Source organism: Canis lupus, chromosome 27 (assembly GCF_048164855.1).
Source record: "Canis lupus baileyi chromosome 27, mCanLup2.hap1, whole genome shotgun sequence".
NCBI classification, from domain to species: domain Eukaryota; kingdom Metazoa; phylum Chordata; class Mammalia; order Carnivora; family Canidae; genus Canis; species Canis lupus.
Window position 1 is genome coordinate 16,533,453 of NC_132864.1, and position 20,240 is coordinate 16,553,692.

The 20,240-nt window shown below is 42.0% G+C and overlaps 1 protein-coding gene across 2 annotated transcripts in view; it reads left to right on the forward strand.

The window, feature by feature from the left end:
- PTPN11 (protein tyrosine phosphatase non-receptor type 11) overlaps positions 1 to 20,240 on the forward strand; it is an 83,038-nt gene that overhangs the window by 33,219 nt on the left and 29,579 nt on the right. For both annotated transcript variants that reach the window (XM_072802588.1, XM_072802589.1), the window contains exons 6-9: positions 804 to 917; positions 15,979 to 16,075; positions 19,245 to 19,324; positions 19,455 to 19,613. In XM_072802588.1, coding sequence (XP_072658689.1) covers positions 804 to 917; positions 15,979 to 16,075; positions 19,245 to 19,324; positions 19,455 to 19,613 — 450 coding nt within the window. The remainder of the gene's footprint in view (positions 1 to 803; positions 918 to 15,978; positions 16,076 to 19,244; positions 19,325 to 19,454; positions 19,614 to 20,240) is intronic.

Genomic DNA, 20,240 nt, shown 5'->3' on the forward strand with positions numbered 1-20,240 from the left:
CTAAAAGGCCTCCTAGAGGTTTTGTCTTTTTTTTTTAAGATTTTATTTATTTATTCATGAGAGACACACAGAGAGAAAGAGAGAGAGAGAGAGATCTCGAGAGAGAGAAAGGCAGAGACAGGCAGAGGGAGATGCAGAGAGAGAGAGAGAGAGAGAGATCTCGAGAGAGAGAAAGGCAGAGACAGGCAGAGGGAGATGCAGAGAGAGAGAGAGAGAGAGAGAGAGAGAGAAAGGCAGAGACAGGCAGTGGGAGATGCAGGCTCCATGCAGGGAACCCAATGTGGGACTTGATCCTGGACCAGGGATCACGACCTGAACCAAAGGTAGATGCTCAACCACTAAGCCACCCAGGTGTTCCCCTCCTAGAGTTTTTTTATTTTTTATTATTTTTTTTCTCCTAGAGTTTTTAAAGCAAGCTTTTAACAAGTTTTTATTCTAGATTTACCTTTGGTTACTTTGGGTTACCTTACTCACTTTGGAGCTATTGCTATTTCAGAGTTTACCTAGTGGCAGATTATATCATCTCTCTAAGTAATGTTGTGGTCTATTTATAAAGAAAAATAGGTTTGAATTTATGTTACTGGAGTAAAGTATGTGTGGAGATTGAAGAAAGATTTCCTCACAAAATAGAAAAGAAAGTGAAAGTGTATTTGAAAACTTTGATTGTGAATTACCATGTCCTTTGAATTTCTTACTCTTGCCTTATGAATATAAACATGGAAATTTTTTTTTTTTGCATTAACACCTTTTTTTTTTTTTGGTAATACTTTCTTCATTTCACACCAACTGCTGAATTTGATTAGCCCCTCAACACAACACGTATCAATGCAGCTGAAATAGAAAGCCGGGTTCGAGAACTAAGCAAATTAGCTGAGACCACAGATAAAGTCAAACAAGGCTTTTGGGAAGAATTTGAGGTAAGTTATTAAAAAAAATCTTTTTAACTTGCGTTATTAAAAATACTATTTTTAATGAGAGAAAAGTTGGCCCTGTATTTGGAATTGGATAAAAGACTTGAATCTGTATTCTTTCTTAATTCAGCCATTGATTGACATGGCACAAGTTGCTGAGGGGGCTTCTTTGAAATAGAAGGGCATTGTGTTCTGGGAGAAGGGAGTTGGCAGTTAATATTAAATGGATGAGCCAATAGCTCCATTTGGCTCTTTTGGTTTGGACTGCTGGCAAAAAAACAGAAAAACAAAAGGATCTAATTCCTTTGGAAGATTTCCAGCATTGGCTGGCTTCTTTAGAAAGAATCTATAGCCTTCTTGCAGTGAATAAATAAAAATGAAATACCTCATGGTGGTTTTAATTTGGGAATTGACATTTATAACTTTGGGAAGTTAAGTGAACTGATTTCTTTCCTGAAACCAACTTGGGTAGGAGAATGTCTCCAGAGGGAATGTGCTGTGTTCCTGTTTCCCTCTGGTATGTTACTTACCAGTTCATATTGTAATGTCGTTCTCTCTTCTTATCCATTTGATTGGAAACCTCCTCAAAAACAAGAATTGTACCATACTTACCTTAATAGTTACCCCTAGCATGTGGCACAGTGCCTAGTACACAGTAGAAACTCCATGAATGGAGCCATGGATGGATATTTACATTAAGGTAACGTTGTATTGTTTTATTACTGTTCTGTTTATGGGAATGATTGACTATTCCATACTTTCTGTAGGACTTTAGAATTCATAAATATTTGTGAAATGAATGAATGGCCACATGAATTCCTTGAAACCACAGTAGTTCCAATAAACTTGTTGAGATAAACGTTATTTCCATTTTATAGAGGGGGGCAGCCTGAGTCTTGGGGAGGTTGAGTAAATCCTCCAATCTCTATACCACAAATATTGATTGTGCTATAGCACTTAGGTTGAGTGCAGAATAGAACAGTTATAGTCCTCGCTCCACAAGAACCTGAGCTCAGGTTTATTCGTTCATACGAGGTATTACGTTAATCGCTGAGGACATGATGGTGAACAGGATGGACAGGGTTTCTGTCTTTAAGGAGCTTCTAGTTGAGAGAGGGAAGACAGTGATGATCAACATAATGAGTCAGAATTTTTAAACCTCAAGCTCACTGCTCCCTTGATTCTGTCCCACCAGCAGAAAAAATAAAGGGCAGCATTTCTATTCATTTAATTACTTTCACTTTATTTCATTCATTTCATGTATAAAGCCTCATGAAATAGACATTTTACAAACCTTGCATTAAAATTTGTTTTGTTTTTTTTTTTAAAGATTTTATTTTATTTATTCATAGAGACAGAGAGAGAGAGAGGCAGAGACACAGGCAGAGGGAGAAGCAGGCACCACACAGAGAGCCTGACGTGGGACTCGATCCCGGGTCTCCAGGATCACGCCCTGGGCTGCAGGCGGCGCTAAACCGCTGCGCCACTGGGGCTGCCCTTGCATTAAAATTTGAATGAAGAACCTATTTTTCAAAACTTTTTATTATGTAAAATGTCAAATATATACAAAAGCAGAGAGAAGAGCATAATCGCAGCAATGTGTCTATCACCAAACGTTAACAATTGTTGATATAGGGCCAGTCTTTTTTAGCTACTCCTCAGTGATTCCCCTAGCCTTGGCTTATCTTTTTTTTTTTTTAAGATTTTATATATTCATTTTTATTTTTTTATTTTTTTTTTTTAATTTTTTTTATTTATTTATGATAGTCACAGAGAGAGAGAGAGAGGCAGAGACACAGGCAGAGGGAGAAGCAGGCTCCATACACCGGGAGCCCGACGTGGGATTCGATCCCGGGTCTCCAGGATCGCGCCCTGGGCCAAAGGCAGGCGCCAAACCGCTGCGCCACCCAGGGATCCCTATATATTCATTTTTAGAGAGAGTGAGTGAGTGAGAGTGGGGAGGAGATGTAAAAGGAGAGAGAGAATCTCAAGTAGATTCCATGCTGAGCATGGAGTCTGACCCAGGGCTGGATTCCACAACCCTGAGATCATGACCTGAGCCAAAACCAGAGGCTGAATGCTCAGCTGCTTGAGCCACCAAGGTGCCCCCAGCCTTGTCTTATCTTTTTTTTTTTTTTTTTTAGCCTTGTCTTATCTTGAAGCAAATCCCAGGTGTTTTTTCATGTATAACTATTTCATTTCAAAAGATTTAAACCAGAATATCATTCTCACATGTAAAACTATTAATAATAACAATGTTAAATGGGTGTCATTCACTGTTCACATTTTCCTGATTGACATGTGTACATGTGTGCACAAACATGCAGTTTGTGTGGAGAGTGCCTTTTTCTACTTGATTAAGAAAAAACTTTGAAAAAAAAAGAAAAAACTTTGAATGTGTTATATAGATTTGTATAAAGAACCGCCATATGTCATTATCAACTTTGCCAATTATTATTTTACTTGTAAATATTTCAGTATTTATGGAATTCTTAAAAAATTAATCAAAATACTCTTCCACATCTAGAAGAAAAGAACACAAGTTCATCAGATATAACTAAATTATGCCACTTGTTTTATAATTAAAAATTTTGTTGGGGGATCCCTGGGTGGCGCAGCGGTTTGGCACCTGCCTTTGGCCCGGGGTGTGATCCTGGAGACCCGGGATCGAATCCCACTTCGGGCTCCTGGTGCATGGAGCCTGCTTCTCCCTCTGCCTATGTCTCTGCCTCTCTCTCTCTCTCTCTGTGTGACTATCATAAATAAATAAAAATTTAAAAAAATTTGTTGGATTATGATTTAGATATGCTTCACACATACCTCTCTTTTAAAAGTCTTATGTCTCTTAATATTTTGGCTCCCTTCCATCCTTTCCTCCCCCCTTTCTTCTTCCTCTCCCTCATCGTAGTCCACTCGGTCTTCAGTAGCAAAATACCACAGGCTGGATAGTTTATAGACAGAAATGTATTTTTCATAGTTCTGGAAGTCTGAGATCAGGGTGCTAGCATGGTCAGGTGAGGGCCCTCTTCTGGGTTGTAGACTCTTGTATGCTTAGATAGCAGAAGGGATGAGGGAGCTCTGTGGGGTCTCTCTCTCTCTCTCTTTTTTAGAGAAAGAGTGTGTGTACATGCATGTGAGCAGGGGTAGGGAGGGCAGTAGGGAGGGGCAGTGGGGGAGGAGAGAGAATCCCAAGCAGGCTCCACACTGAGCATGGAGCCTGACACAGGGCTTGATACTATGACCCTGAGATCATGATCGGAGCTGAAGTCAAGAATCAGACGCTCACCTGACTGAGCCACCCAGGTGCCCCTGGGGTCTCTTTCTTTTAGAAGGATACCCTGCCTCTTAATATCATCACCTTTGGGGGTAGAAAAAAAATATTTTTTTTGGAAAAAAATATTAAACTGTTTTTAGTAATCACAACTCAGCAAAATCCAAACCATAAGGAACTTTCAGGACAAAAGCCCTGCTTTCTCCAACAACAGCAACAACAAAGAGGAGAAGCAGGCTCCCCTTGAGCAGGGAGCCCAACATGGGGCTCAGGACCTTAGGATCATGGCTTAAGCAGAAGGCGGAGCTTAACCTAATGAGCCACCCAGGCACCCTAATAGTAACATTTTTAATGTTGCATGTTAAAAAACACAATAGTTGTCACTCATCTTTTTATTATTATTATTATTATTATTATTATTATTATTAAATATTGTTATTTTTTTAAAGATTTTATTTATTCAGGACACCTGGGTAGCTCAGCAGTTGAGTGCCTGCCTTTGGCCCAGGGCATGATCCTGGAGTCCCAGGATCGAGTCCCGAGGCGAGCTCCCTGCACAGCGAGGAGCCTGTTTCTCGCTCTCCCTCTGCCCCTGCTCGTGATTTCTCTCTCTCTCTCTCTCTGTCAAATAAATACAATTTTTAAAAAGAAAATTAAAAGATGTTGAACTTTCTTGGTAAAAATAAGACGTAGTGAGCTATTTTCAGTCTAGATCCATGTTCATCTGACACATTGTTGTAAAATGGTAGCTCAGGTGATCATTCATACACACACTTCCTTTATAGTGACTATGAACTTTCAAAAAAAATGACAACAGTGAAGTGGGTGTCTGTCATAGTGGTGGATTATTGAATACTAAGTTCACTTAGGCAATGCTTAGGGAAAAAGTCAGACCTTCCCAGAGAGCTTGTGGTGGCAGGAGTTTTTCGAGATCTTGTTGGTGGGGTCAAGATATGAGCTTTGAACTCCTAGCCTTACTTTTCTGGCCTTGGAAAAAGAAGGTTGAATTGCTGGCCTAGTGGTTTCACTCTGTGACATTTCAAATTCAGGTCATCTTTTATACATTATTAACAAAAAAGGTGAGGGGGATTGAGTTGGCTTTTCGGGGAAGTGGAAAAAACAAGATCATGTCTTCTCTGTAGAGATCAGTCTGATGTGATAAAGCATCATTCACTACATCAGAGTATTAATGTTAAATCTGATAACCAAAGGTAGATAATAGCTGATGGTCTGCTTTCTGGGTCTCTTAGGTACCTGCTTCTCAAATCCAGTTAATTAATTAGTTAATTAATTAAAAAAAGATTTATTTATTAATGGAGAGACACAGAAAAAGAGGTAGAGACACACAGACAGAGAGAAAAGCAGGCTCCTTGCAGGGAGCCCCATGCGGGACTTGACCTCCGGACCAGGATCATGCCCTGAGCCGAAGGCAGATGCTCAACCACTGACCGGTCTCGGCGTCCCTCAAATCCAGTTAATTCTTAAAAAATGCCCTTTAACGTTGGGGTGAAGGGAGGATGGCTAAGAACAGAATCAAACCATTAAAGAAAAAATGAGATATTTGGAAGCAGAGACTCATATTTTAAATCCTGTGAAACTGAAGTTTGATCCCAACAGCAAGGCATTATTATTTTAGCAATTATTTCAGTTGTTTCCTGGGAGGTGATACATTTGGGATCAGTTTCTTCTTACTGTGTGTTCTCATGCTCTTTAAAAGTGAACCAGAACTCTAAATTGCAATGCCTCTTGTAATTTAACTCTGACAGCTGTGTTTTGTTTGTTTCTATGGCCAACTCTGTTATCTGTAAAACTCTGTGTGTCCTTTCAGATATGTTACCCCAGAGGACACTTAGAGATTATTTCTGCATTTTATACATCCTTAAATACAAAGGATGTAAATACAAGCTTCTTATGAAGCTCTTTGGGTTAGGTCTTTTCTTCTTTGCTTCTAAAAGAAATTCAGGGGATACCTGGGTCACTCAGTGGTCTAGCGTCTGACTTCAGCTCAGGGCATGATCCTGGAGTTCTGGGATTGAGTCCCGCATGGGGCTCCCTGTGGGAAGCCTGCTTCTCCCTCTGACTGTGTCTCTACCTCTCTCTGTGTGTCTCTCATGAATAAATTAATAAATAAAATCTAAAAAAAAATTAATAAATTCAGGTTGTTGATCTTCTTCTAGGGTTTGGACGAAACGTCGTAACCCCAAGTCTGATTTTGTTCCTAGAGACTGCCCATTTTTGCTCTGTGTACACATCTTGTATCTCCTACATCTCTCTGCTTATGAATGTGAAGAGGCAGCTAATAGTTCTAGATTTGTTGTAATGGAGCAAAGTTCTGCTAAAACGAGGCACTCACTACATAAATGAAAAGGCAGGTTATGATCTTAGAATTTTGTGCCTGCAATGTGCTTTACCTGAAACCAGAACTCAGCCTTTGTGCATCTTGGTGAGATCTGTATTGTATGGCCACGTTTATAGGGTATGTGTACTTTCTCTCCACCCGTTCTTCCCTTTGGAGTCCGCTGGGCCTGAGCTGCCAGGGTACACTGGGCTGAACCTGGATATTCCATCTGACTGCAAGACCCAAGTGCAGGGTGGAAGTCTTGCTGCTGACAGTATTTCAGCTGCCACTCCTTCTTTCACCCTCCTGCTCCATCTGGCTGCCCTCTCTGTATCCAGTATCCCTACTCTCTAGATACCTGCTTCATCCTTTGTTTCCTTCCATAGATTCCTCAGCTTCTTGACTTACAAACCGTACTTCTGGTCCCTTACAGGTTGAAACCAGCAACTTTAGTCTTTGTACCAAAGTCTAGGATTCTCATTGGCTCAGTTGCCATCCATATCTGGTCCAAGGAGTGGTACCCAGGACATGATCACTTAGAACAACTAAGTCTGTAAGGAAAAACAGTTGTTAGAGAGTGTTCTAGGGAGTTAGACAGATGTCCCCCAAATATTTCCCCCAACAGTAGACATTGGTAGTGGCGTGATTCATTCATTCATTCACCAAATAGTTATTAAGCACAGACTGTATGCTGGGTTCTCTTCTAGGGCCTGGGGATGTACCAGGAAGCAAATTGAAGTTATTATCCTTCTGGAGCTTTATAGTCAACTGGAAGAGACAGAGAGTAAACAAATAAGTGAATGTTATGTGAGATGGTGATATATAGGTGATATATGCTGTGGAGACAATAAAATAGGGCCAGATAGGAAGGGTGTGCTAATGGGAGCATTACCATTTTACACAAGTCTGTCTCTCTGATATAGTGATATTTGAACAGAACTTCGAAGGAGATAAGAGAGCAAGCCATGGAGATAACTTCAGAAAGAACATTCAAGGCAGAAAGAACAATGTTAAAGTTGGACGTCTAACTGCCTGATAGACATCTGATGGGAATATGATTGTTCATATGATGTTATGGGTGGGATTATACTAGGATAATGTTCCTTTGTCACTTCACCTTATTAACGCTCCTCAGTTCCCAGCTTCAGGGTCATTTTCTCAGGGAAACCTTCCCTGATCCCTGTCTGCGTACCTGGATTGTTTTTTTTTTTTTTTTTTTAGATTTTATTTATTTATTCATGAGAGACAGAGAGAGAGAGAGAGAGTCAGAGACACAGGCAGAGGGAGAAGCAGGCTCCATGCAGGGAGCCCGATATGGGACTTGATTCTGGACTAGGATCACACCCTGGGCCGAAGGCAGAGGCTCAACTGCTGACCACCCAGGCATCCCATGGATTGGTTCTTATTACAGGTGCACCTAGGTAGCAGCCCTTTACTTTATAATCCTTGCTCTCCTTGGAGTTTTCAGGCACTCCATGTGGCTATTGTTTTCATGCTTGTCTCTCGTACCATGAATTCACAGAAGCAGAAGACATTAAGTCTGTTGGAATAATGAGAGATTTTGCTCGAATTAAACTAATGGTGAACAAATAAAGAGATATACTTTGATTCTGCTATTATAAGTCTGCCATGTGCATATTATCTCTGAAAAGAACCCAAAGCAGTCTGTGGGCCCCAGAAGAACAAATAGTCCTGTGTTGTTTCCTGTATCTCCCAGGAGAGACTACAGGAGAGCCTGGCTCACAGTAGACACAAAGGATGTATTTGCATTGGGTGTTGAATATAAGTTCTTTTTAGTAGAGAGAGAGAGAGAGAGAGAGAGGTATTGGATTCAGACTGTATGTATTCAATGGGGAACAGCTTTCTGATGCTTACAAAGTATGGAGGAATATTCCAGGCTTTGCTTTGAGATATTCCTCTTTACTCCTGTGTACTTTTCATGTGGAGACCCTGCTTGAGGGTTGTAAATGCACATTTTAGTCTTCAAGACCCTTCTACATACTTGCCCAAGAGAATCTAATTCAGCATGGTAGTTAATGAATTTCAGAAAAATTTTAGCTTTGAACCTCCTGTTCTGACTTAAAAAAAAAAAACAACAAACCCACAACACACACTCATACAAACCCTACACATCATATTAACTGGGGTTATTTTTTCCCAGTGCTTTAAACTTGTTTTCCTTAGTAATTTGATTTTTGTTTTTCAAGCCCATCCTCCTTCTGTTACGCAAGCGTCTCTCTGTCGTGGTCTGAAGCTGTTTTCAGCTTGCATGGGCGCTGCAGTCATTTCCCTGACAGCTACACAGATGTCCTGGATTCTGCCAGCAGCTCTGCCAACCGACGTGTCTCTAGGAGGAGCTAATGCCTGTCTTCAAACCCACAGTCCGGTTTGATTTCTTTAAAGTGATTACGTCCTGCTCAAGGGAGCTATAAATTCTACTTTGAGACGGTTAGTTTTATGGAAACAAGACTTTAACTGCACCCCAAAGCTGTGTCTAGAATAATAATTCTTGCTGGTGATCTCTAGCTGACATCTTCCTCTTGGTGGTTGAGCCCCCAACCAGGGCTCTGGCCTTGTGCTTCAGAATGCTCTGGGACAGCAGGCCTGAGCTGGAACTAGGATTTTCCACATAGGCCTGAGCTCCCAGTTGCTTAACAGAAGCTCTGGTGCCTTCCTGTGGGCAGAGCTCTACAGTGGTTAGAGGTTTTATTCTGCAAGCTTAATGCTCCATTCTGGGGAAATTCTTTTGTTTCCTTTGGACTTTCTCTTCCAGCATTTCTCTCTGTTCTGTTCTTTGCCCCTCTGGTGTCAGGTTTTTCTCTTTAGAGTTGTTTCCTTTTGCTGGAGCAGCTCGGTGTCTTCACAGAGAATAAGAACTGAAGGTGCTTTCAGGCCCTTGAACAGATACCTCCTCTCTGCCTCAGGCTTCCCTGTCACCCTTAAATGACCTTGCTGCTTTCTGCGTCTGCCATTCTCCTCTGTCTTCCTCATTGAGCGGGCCATGGCTGTGGCCTCTGTTTCTTCTGAGCTCCTGCTCTGTTTAACCTTGGGATGGGACTTCTTCCCACATACCAAGAGAGCACTGGTGGAAGATCCCAGCAGCTTTCTTATTGTGACACCAATAGTCTTTGCTTTAGCCCCTTTTCCCTTGTGTGCTGCTTTTGAGACCACTGTCAGCTCCTCATTCCAACAATTTCCTTCTCTTGCTTTCTCTGACCTGTGGCAGCATAGGCTTGGTTTTGGCCCTTTCCCGCTCCCTGTGCCTCTGGTTGCTCTCTACCTTCCCTTCTTTTGACCAGCTACTTGACAGTTCCCTAAGACATGGTCTGGACTGGCTGACTATGGCCGTTCCCTAAGACATGGACATGGTTCATTTGGCTTGAAAATTTGCTTTTCGTTGGGTAGTACATCCATTCTCATCCTTTTCTGGCTAACCCCTAAGTTTATCTTGCTTCTGAGCTCTGGTTTTGCCTTTTAAATTATGTTTTCCACATTTCTTGGCTGTCCTGTCTCTTCATATTTGAAGATATGAATAGGAGCCTATTATTTCCCCCTTCAAACCAAATGCCCCCTTTTACTTCACTGTCTCTGGCGCTCATGCTGTTTATACATTGGCCCCACAGGCTGGAGTCTTCAGAACCTCTCCTACCTCCTCTTTATCCCCTTTCTACTGTACCTTGCCATTCACCAAATGCTATCGATTCTCCTTTTCTGATGTCTTTCTGCTCTTAGAGAACAGAAGAAAACTTTCATTTATTGTCTACTTGGTGCTGCATATTGGGCTAGGGAAGTCATCTCCATTGCATCCATGTGTTCTGAGAGATTAAGGCACCTGCTTGGGACTGCCCAGGTAGGCAGTGGTGGAGATAGAGTCTCATCTGATGCCAGAGGTACAGGCTTTCATCACCCCAGAAGACACAAGCTGTTCTTTTCCCCTCTGTGTATCACCCTCCACCCTTTGTACGAATCTGCACTCAGCATTTCTCCTGTCCCTCTTGTGCTCAGAAACCATCAGTGGCTCCCTATTTCCCACCTGAGACATACCCTTTGCATTTTGATGAAGAAACTGGAAAGAAGTGAGAAACTTGTCCCCAGGGGTGGGGCTGGGGGTGGGGCAATGGTTGGCTCTGTGGTGTGATCAGGTAGACTTGACTCCGAGTCTGCTACATCATGCTTCTTTTCACTCAGCTGTTAAAGATTCTTCTGCCCAGTTTTTAAGGCCCACCATTGTTTTTCTGACCCTCTGCATCTAACCCCATTGCCCCACTTCCTAGTATACAGCTTCTAGACTTATCTGCCAGTCTTCTTTACCTCTTATTAACTCTAGCCTCTTAGCCATGTTTGCTTGCCTTCCCTAACTTGGTGAGGTGTCTTTCTTCCTTGGACCTGTTTAAATGCTTCACCTGCATCAGGCCTCAGCTCTTCCCAGAAACCTGCTTCAGTGAGTTTTCGTGGATATCACTCCCTAAATTCCACACCACATAATTAATTCCACACTTAATTATAGATTTGTTTTATACTGTTTGCTCAATTTGTGAGCAAATTGTGTCAGAAACTGTTCTCCTCTAGGGACTGTGCCTTTTAATTCATTTTTCTACTGATTCTCCACCTTCTTAGAGGAAGGGGGTGTCTGGGTTTACAACAGGCAGCCGGGAGAGGACCAGATCTTGGGTTGGTTTTGTCCGTCAGCTTCCTAAGTGCTTATCCATCATTTGGGACTTTCTCTGGTGATGCAGGTCTACAGCTGCCCCTTCATTCCTGGGCAATGCTGTGGACTCGTTCAGGACAAGCTGCCCCAAATCCATCGCATAGAAATGGTGACAGGCTGTGCAGCATGATGATGGGGGTGGGGGTGGGGGCTTTCACCTGCCTGTGGTGCCTGGTGACACCATAGGCTTTGCAGTAAAGAGGACCTGATGAGAAATTGCAGTGTTCCTCTGCATAGAGGACAGATGCCAAAGGAAAACAGAAGTTCATTCAGACTGGGTAGAACGCTTGCTTTTGGATCCTGCCCAGGTGGTTACCACTGTCTTAATAATTATTCATGGCATCAGAGCCAGGGAGACCATCTGCCTGCCAGCCTTTCTCGGCTCCCTTTCTGTCCTTCAGGAGGCCATGGCCAAGGGGCGGGGAAGGGAGAGCGAGTGGGAGCTTTTACATTTTTATTATTAATTTGCCTGTAAAAAACCCCTTCGTTTATTATGGAAGCTTTCAAATACTCCAAAGTAGAGAAAACAGTGTGATGGACCTTCTTTTTCCCAACTTTGAAACTCACTAACATTTTATTAATCTTCTTTCCTTTATCACCACCCCTCCCCCACCTCATCTAATACATACACCCTTGTAGTTTTTTTATTTTATTTTTATTTATTTTTATTTTTAGAGATTTTATTTATTCATGAGAGACACAGAGACACAGGCAGAGAGAAACAGACTCCCCACAGGGAGCCTGATGTGGGACTCAATTCCAGGACTCCAGGATCATGCTCTAGGCCGAAGGCAGATGCTCAACCACTGAGCCACCCAAGTGTCCTATCTGCCAGTTTGTTTAACAGCTGCTGTCTGTCTCTCTTTGATCCTTTTCCTCCATTTGGATTGATGACGTTTTGGTCAGGAGTCAGGTCCAGTGGTTTTCAATCAGGGCTTTGGAAGTCCTGTCGGGGTCTCTTGGTCATTATAGTGACTGGGGGTGGGGTGCTGCTCTTGGCATTTAGGCTGCAGGGGCTCCAGGGAGTGGGAAACGGGTGTTCATTGGCCATAAACATCAGGGGATGGTTCTGCTCAATGGACACTTGTCCCATACACCATTAGTCATGCTCCTGGGCACTTTTTTTTTTTTTTTTGAAGATTTTATTTTTAAGTAATCTCTGCACCCAATGTGGGACTGAAACTCACAACCCTGAGATCAAGAGTCGCATGCTCCACTGACTGACCCAGCCAGGCAACCCAGCTCCTGGGCACTTCAAAATGTACAATGTGGATCAGGGGATTGGCTCGCTCTTGAGACTTTTTAAGGCTTAAAATTTAATATAATCCCTTTGGCTCTAGATCTGTTTTGACTCATGCAATCAGGAGACTGTAACTAGCCTCTGGCATATTTTAAGGTTCATCATTTAATCCAAATTCTTTGTTTGTATTACTTGGGCCAACAGGTATCTTGCAGCCTCTGTCCTTGCAGCTTTACATTGTTCCTTTTTCTGCTTGTCATTATCATTAGCATCCCTGCCACCACCGAGTGGAGACTGGGGATGGAGACACAAGTGACATTTAGCTTGACAGGTCATTTGCAGCTTTTTTGTGCCCCAGGGACTGCTGGTGAGAGAGAGGTTGTGGAAGATAAACCAGCAAAGTGTTGTAATAACCTGCAGGGGCAGGCTTGTTGGATATTCTTCTGCTTCTTCCAGCCATCAGCCTGGTGTTGGGGAGGAAACACCCCATGACAGGTGGTAGCTGATCATCTTGGGTTCCGTTGGGGAGCCTCTGTGGGTAGAGCATGGCAAGTCACCCTTCTGAGTTCTTTTTATTTTCAGCCTCCCTCTAGATGGATGGCAGCCTTCCTCTGTGGAAAATGAAATGTATTCAGACAACTTGGGCCCCAGGCACAGATGAGAATGGATTCATGGGCACTGAGGAAGGAGCTGGCAGTAAGACACATAGTTAGTCATTATTAATCTGTGACAGCTGCCGGCCACTGCCAGTTAGCACCGACTGTGCCTGGGACGCAGGTGCTCTGGGCTTGTTCTTTCTGGAAGACATGGGGGCCCAAAGGCCTGTCTCAGCCTGTGTGCTGTTCAGACCCCAAATCCACATGAAAGAGGCAATTGGTAACTTGATGCAGGATGAGGGTAGCCCCTGGTCAACCTGAGTAGATGGTCTAGCCAACATGCCATGTTTTTGTACTTTCCACAGTTTTCTATCTCAACTCTCACACCAACCCTGTGGGGTTGGTAATTAGGATTATCCCCACTTTACACTTGAGGAAGCTGAGGCACAGACAGGATCGTCACTTGGCGAAGTAGAAGCTGAGGTTAGAGGCGGGGCTCCATTAGCTCAGAGAAGAGAAGGCATATGAGTTGTCCTGAAAAACTTAGACTTGGTCTCAGGCAGGGGGAAACATTGAAAGAGATTGAACAGGGAGGGCCTGGGTGAAATTTGCCTTTTATAGAGCTAGCTTGGATCTGCGCCTCCACCAGTGAAGCGTCACACGACATTTGGTTCTTAAGTGAGCGCTTGAGTGCTTCACTGTCAGGTTGGTTTTGAATCAAGCAGCTAATTATTTCCTAGCCCCTTCCACTCCCTCTGTAGCTTTTGTTGATGTTTCTCTTCACTTGTTTGGCTTTTAATTGGTTGAGTCAGTTTGCAGTGTTTGAGCTTCTTTTTGAACCTCACCTTTGTGTCTGAAAATCACGATTGAACCTTCCTAACATGGCAATATCGCTCTGTAAGAGTGGCTTACAATTCAGAAGAAATGCCAGTTTTCAGAAGGCAAGTGGCTGGGGCACCTGGGTGGCTCAGTTGGTTGAGCATCTGCCTTCCACTCAGGTCTTGATCTCAGGGTCCTGGGATCAAGGGAGCCTGCTTCTCCCTCTCCCTTTGCTCATCCCCAGCTGCTTGTTCTCTCTCTCTCTCTCTGTTAAATAAATAAATAAAATCTTTAAAAAGGCAAATGGCTTTAATTACTTAATCTGAGCTCATTTTAAAAATTGGAATGGCCGTCTCATTGTCAGAGTTCTGTGTACATTATATTTTATTCCTGCCCAGGTTCTAGCTAGCTAACTACTTTTGTTATGAGCTGTGTGTCAAGGCCAAATACTGCATTTTCAAACAGAGAGTCAAATAACAGTTTAAAATCCTGACTTTCATACCTGTCTGTGAAATTCAGATAAATGAAATGGAAATACAGTGGGCTGCTTGTTATAAAACACTGAATTGATTCTTGCTCCTGGTGGAAACCTTCATGAGCTAGCCATTTTGAAATTTATAATGTGCATATATAGCACATCTATATTTTCTTTTTAATTTGCCTTCCACTTTCTTGATTTGCCCACTTGTGATTTCTGCTTACAAATTAGACTTTTTGGAAACTAATGGTCCCTTAAAGAGGTACATTTGAGTATGTCTGGGTGGCTTAGTTAGTTAAGCATCTATTTTCGGCTTGGGTTATGATCCCAGGGTCCTGGGATTGAGTTGCATTTCAGGCTCCCTACTCAGTGGGGAACCTGCTTCTCCCTCTCTCTTTACCTGTCCCCTTGCTCATGCTCTTTCTCAGATAAATAAATCTTAAAAAAAAAGGTACTTTTTATAATTTTGAAAATAAAACCTACCCATTGTACATGCTTCAACCTGGCCTGCCCACTTCATCTGTTTTTGCAGCTGGTCCTTCTCTGCTTCCCTATGTCTTCTCTTCCACTTGGGCTAGTCCTGCTGTGGCTGCCTCAGGTAGCCTCTCCCTGATTGAGTTCCTACCTCCTTCCCCTGCAGAAGTGTCCCTCCTGGCCGCTTGCTCCAAGAGCCTGACATTCTCTTCCTCATTGTCTGGCTGGGGAAAACATAGGAAGCAGGTGTGTGTGTAGACGCAGTAGATGCAGGCTGGCTGCCTAGCACACTAATGTGGGTTTCTGGTGTGGAGGAGCAAAGCTTGTATGCCCATGATCCAGTGGTACCCAGTACCACTTCTATAGTATCCAACTTTGAGAGCTGATGTGTGGCTTGCTTTGAATTAAACAGTGGTAAAAGTAGGCAGCAGACCATAAAGTCAAGAGTGTAATCACAGCTGTTACAATGCTCACTGGCTTTTGTTCTTTTTTTTTTTTTAAGTTTATTTGTTTTTAGTAATCTCTACACCCAATGTGGGTCTCAAACCTATAGCCCTGGGATCAAGAGTTGAACACTCTCTTAACTGAGCCAGCCAGGTGCCCCGATTTTCATTCTTAATAATTATTATTTTAAACAGTTTCTCTACTAATGAATATTTTTTTCATTGTAAAAAATTTAGGCAAAAAAAAAAAAATGAAGATAAGGCCTTCATAATCCCACTATCCAGAAAAAGAAATCCCCATTACTTTTTTGGTATATATTCTCCTGCCATTTCTTATATACATAGGCAAATGCAAACATATGACTTATGTAATAATACTGTTTTGGAAATCTGACCTTCTTTTCACTTAACACTCTGATAATTTTTTCCATGGCATTAAAAATTTTCTTAGAACGTCTTTTTAAGTGACTGCAGAATATTTGTTTGTATGAATTCATGGTAGTGTTATATAGGCAGTTCTTTTTTATTAGAAATTGTTTTTGGCACTATTGATACAGTGTTAAGATGAGCTTCCCTATAGCTGCTGCAACCCTGAACCTTTCCTAGGATAAATTTCTCAAAGCAGAAATGCTGAGCCAGGCTTTTTTTTTTTTTTTTTAAGCTTTTGATGTGCAATAATATTTCTTTTTTCCCTCTCCAGACACTACAACAACAGGAGTGCAAACTTCTTTATAGCCGAAAAGAGGGTCAGAGGCAAGAAAATAAGAACAAAAATAGATATAAAAACATCCTGCCTTGTAAGTATTAATATTCTGTTCAATAATAGTCACTCTTGGAGAGTTTGATTCCTATGTCCCTGTAACTTCCTGGGTGCCACATGCCTTCTCAGAAGATCTGAGGCCTTAGCCTCTTTGAATTGTGAGTGGTTTCCAAAATCAGAAAATGTGGTGGGGATGGTTGATAATTCACCTAGTTCTTGTGATGCTGGTCCTGGGTAAAATTGCCACCAGGTGGTCTTGAGTGTGTTCTTTCTTTCTTCCTTCCTTCCTTCCTTCCTTCCTTCCTTCCTTCCTTCCTTCCTTCCTTCCTTCCTTCCTTCCTTCCTTCCTTTCTTTCTTTTCTTCTTTCTTTCAAGATTTTATTTATTTATTCATGAGAGACACAGAGAGAAAGAGACACAGAGACACAGGCAGAGGGAGAAGCAGGCTCCATGCAGGGAGCCTGACGTGGGACTCGATCCTGGGTCTCCAGGATCACGCCCTGGGCTGAAGGCAGCACTAAACCGCTGAGCCACCCAGGCTGCCCATGTTATTTCTTGCTGTTAATTATTTTTGTCTGCCTAAGAGTGAAAATCTCAAGGCTTGCCATCTCCCAGGATCAGGCCACACCAAGACCCTCAGAGGTACCAGGCTTGTGTCCTTGTACTTCAGGACTCCGTTTGTGGGTCTTGGGGAAGACACACCTTCTGGGACTCCATTCCCTCTTCTGGGGAACAGGCAGCTTCCTCCTGAAGACTCTTCAACTGCTGTCTGCTCCCTGAGCTCCTGAACTCGAGTTATAGGAGATAACAAGTACATACTTACACTTTGCTCTGAAAAGGACCCCGAGGTATCCATAAGGCATTTTATACCCAAATGCTGCCTGGTAGAACCCAAGCTGAGCCACAGGGAACAAGAGGCCTGGAAGGATGAAGGTCTTAGGTTAAGATCCCAGAGATGGCACTAAACAGTTGTCATAGCCTACCTCCCCTGAGGGCTGACTCTGCCAGAGTCTGCATTTGTCTCACTTACTTCTTACCACATGCACATAAAGCAGGTGTTCTTATTCTTCCGGTTTTTATAGACCATTTTAGCAAGATTGCAACTTGGAGAACTGACATAGGAGCCCCCATAGCCACTGCTCTTAGCACCATGCTCTCTGAGGGATCTCCAGAGTGGCCTGTGCAAGGCAGTCCACTGGGGAGAAGGGAAGGAACATTTAGAACTTCTCTTGAAGGGATCCCTGGGTGGCTCAGCAGTTTCGCGCCTGCCTTTGGCCCAGGGCGTGATCCTGGAGTCCCGGGATCGAGTCCCATGTCGGGCTCCCGGCATGGAGCCTGCTTCTCCCTCTGCCTGTGTCTCTGCCTCTCTCTCTCTCTCTTTCTCTCTCTCTCTCTCTCTCTCTCTCTCTGTCTATCATAAATAAATAAAAATAATCTTTAAAAAAAAAAGAACTTCTCTTGATTTATATCCTTTATCTAAAAAAATAAACAAAGAAAATTTAAATCTGACATACAGATTGATAGCAGTGCATGCATAATGTATTTACCAACTTAAAAATAGGGCTTGTTTGTATATATATGTGTATATATTTCAGAGTTCAAAAACTTCACAATTAAGTTCTTTATTGGGATGTATGCACAAATTTGGTGAGCATTGCTCAAATGTCTCATCAGGTCCAAGTCATTTTGTCAGGTATCAGACTTGGGGTGTGTGTGTGTGTGTGTGTGTGTGTGTGTGTGTGTAGCATGGTCTTTCTCTTTCTGTGTACATATATACACTTATATGGTACATATGCACATCACATCGATACAGTTATTTGAGATATATGTAGGTGAGGATGGGAGAAAGTGGATGCATTAAAATAGGGAGAATAGACAATACGAATTTGCAGAGAATCTATCTCAGTCACACTATGGTCCTGATGACCTTGGGGAAGCCTCATCCTGTTTCCGTTGTAAGTTTTCTTTTCTGCTCAGAGGACCTGGTGGAACTCATTAATAAGATTCAGAGATGTAGGAAAAGGTGATGGGAACAATAGTATGTAGTATCTGAAGAGAGTATCCTTGCCTTTTCCTCTCCTAAAGATCCCAGTCAGATGCTTCCTCTTGGTTAATACCTTCTTTCTTTAGACTTGAGGAGTCCAAGGCATACAGCTTTATTACTAATTCCTGTTGTAAAATAATTTTTTTTTTTAAGAGAGGGTAGGAAGTGTTCAGGGAGAAGGAGAGAGAGAATCTTAAGCAAACTCCACACCCAGTATGGAGCCTGACATGGGGCTCAATATCACATGATCTCAGCCAGAGATTATGACCTGAGCTGAAGTTGAGAGTTGGACACTTAACCGACTGAGCCACCTAGGCACCCCTCCCATTATAAAATAAGTTGCTTAGTAGAGCACTCAGATTTTTATACCAGTAATGTGGTTTTTTTTTTTTTGTTTTTTTGTTTTTTTTGGGTTTTTTTAGTAATGTACTTTTGTACAGAATTTAGTCGGTTGATACCATCAAAATCTTATCTTCTGGGGCGCATAGGTGGCTTAGTCTGTTAAGCGTCTGCCTTTGGCTCAGGTCATGATCCCAGGTCATGGGATTGAGTCCCAACATCAGGCTCCCTGCTTGATGGGGAGCCTGCTTCTCCCTCTCCTGCTGCTCCCCCTGCTTGTGCGCTCATGCATTCTTTCTGTCAAATACATTAATAAAATCTTTTAAAAAATTTTATCTTTTAGATTAGATTTCATTCTGCTTCACTAAAAAAAAAAAAAAAAGCCACCATTTTTATTATGGGGGGATCTCTCTCCCCAAATTATGTGAAGCAAATCTCAGACATTATGTCATTTATCTGTACTTTACTCTTCTTAAAAAAAAAAAAAGAAAACTTTTGTTTTGAGATACTTTTAGACTCATTAGAAGTTATAAAAATATACAGAGGGTTCCCATGTACCCTTTATCCAGCTTCTCCCAGTGATAATATCCTGTGTGTCTATAGTATATCATCAAGACCAGGGAGTTGCTGTTGCTACTTTATTTTTTTTTAATATGGTATTATGAGACATCATGTGGTATTCAGATCATTGTTGTGCTCATTAAGATTTAATTTTTTATGTGGTTTTATCACTAAAAGAATAAAACTTGGATTGGGTTGAAGATTAACTGATCTGAAATGATTTATCCTGAAGAAGTATGACTGTGGTCTCTTTTTCTTCCAGTTGATCATACCAGGGTTGTCCTGCATGATGGTGATCCTAATGAGCCTGTTTCAGATTACATCAATGCAAATATTATCATGGTAATCTTTGCTTTCCACAGTGTTTTCTGACCATATATTGCTACCCATTTTTTCTATTTTGTTTTTTGTATTTCTTGTAACCTGAAAGCAACGTTCAAATGTTTGAAGGATTTTCTTAATAAATTTCTAGCCTGAGTTTGAAACCAAATGCAACAATTCAAAGCCCAAAAAGAGTTACATTGCCACACAAGGCTGTCTGCAAAACACCGTGAATGACTTTTGGCGGATGGTATTTCAAGAGAACTCCCGAGTGATTGTCATGACAACGAAAGAAGTGGAGAGAGGAAAGGTATACTCCGTGCTCTTCTAAAAATATTTTTTAAATATCAGACATGTCAGATTGAACCTGTTAAGAGTTGAGTAAACAAATTAAGCTTACTCTAAACTGACCCTCTGGAGAAAAGAGAGTAGAAGAAATTTGATTGTGACAAGCCTTAGTGTAGTTTTCATAAAAGTTCCTTCTGCTTGGTGTTCACTGAGCTTCATGGATCTGTGGATTTATAGTTTTCTCTAACTTTGGAAATGCTTATTATTTCTTCAAACATGGAACACCAATTACACATATATTAGGCTGCTTGATGTTGTCCTGTGGCTTACTGAGGCTTTGCTCATTTTGTGCAGTTGTCTTTTTCCCCTTGTTTCATTTTTTTTTTTTAAAGGATGTTTGTAGTACATACACCATAAAGATTTAGAGAGCATGTGTGCACACAGAGGTAGAAGCAGACTCCCCGCTGAGCAGAGATCCAGATGTGGGGCTTGATCCCAGGACCCTCACATCATGAACCCAGGTGGAAAGCAGATGCTTAAGTCTGCTGAGCCACCCAGGTGCTCTCACCTTGTTTCATTTTGGATAGTTTCTTTTGCTGTATGTCTTTAAGTTAATCTTTTGTTTTGCAGTATGTCACCTGCTATTAAT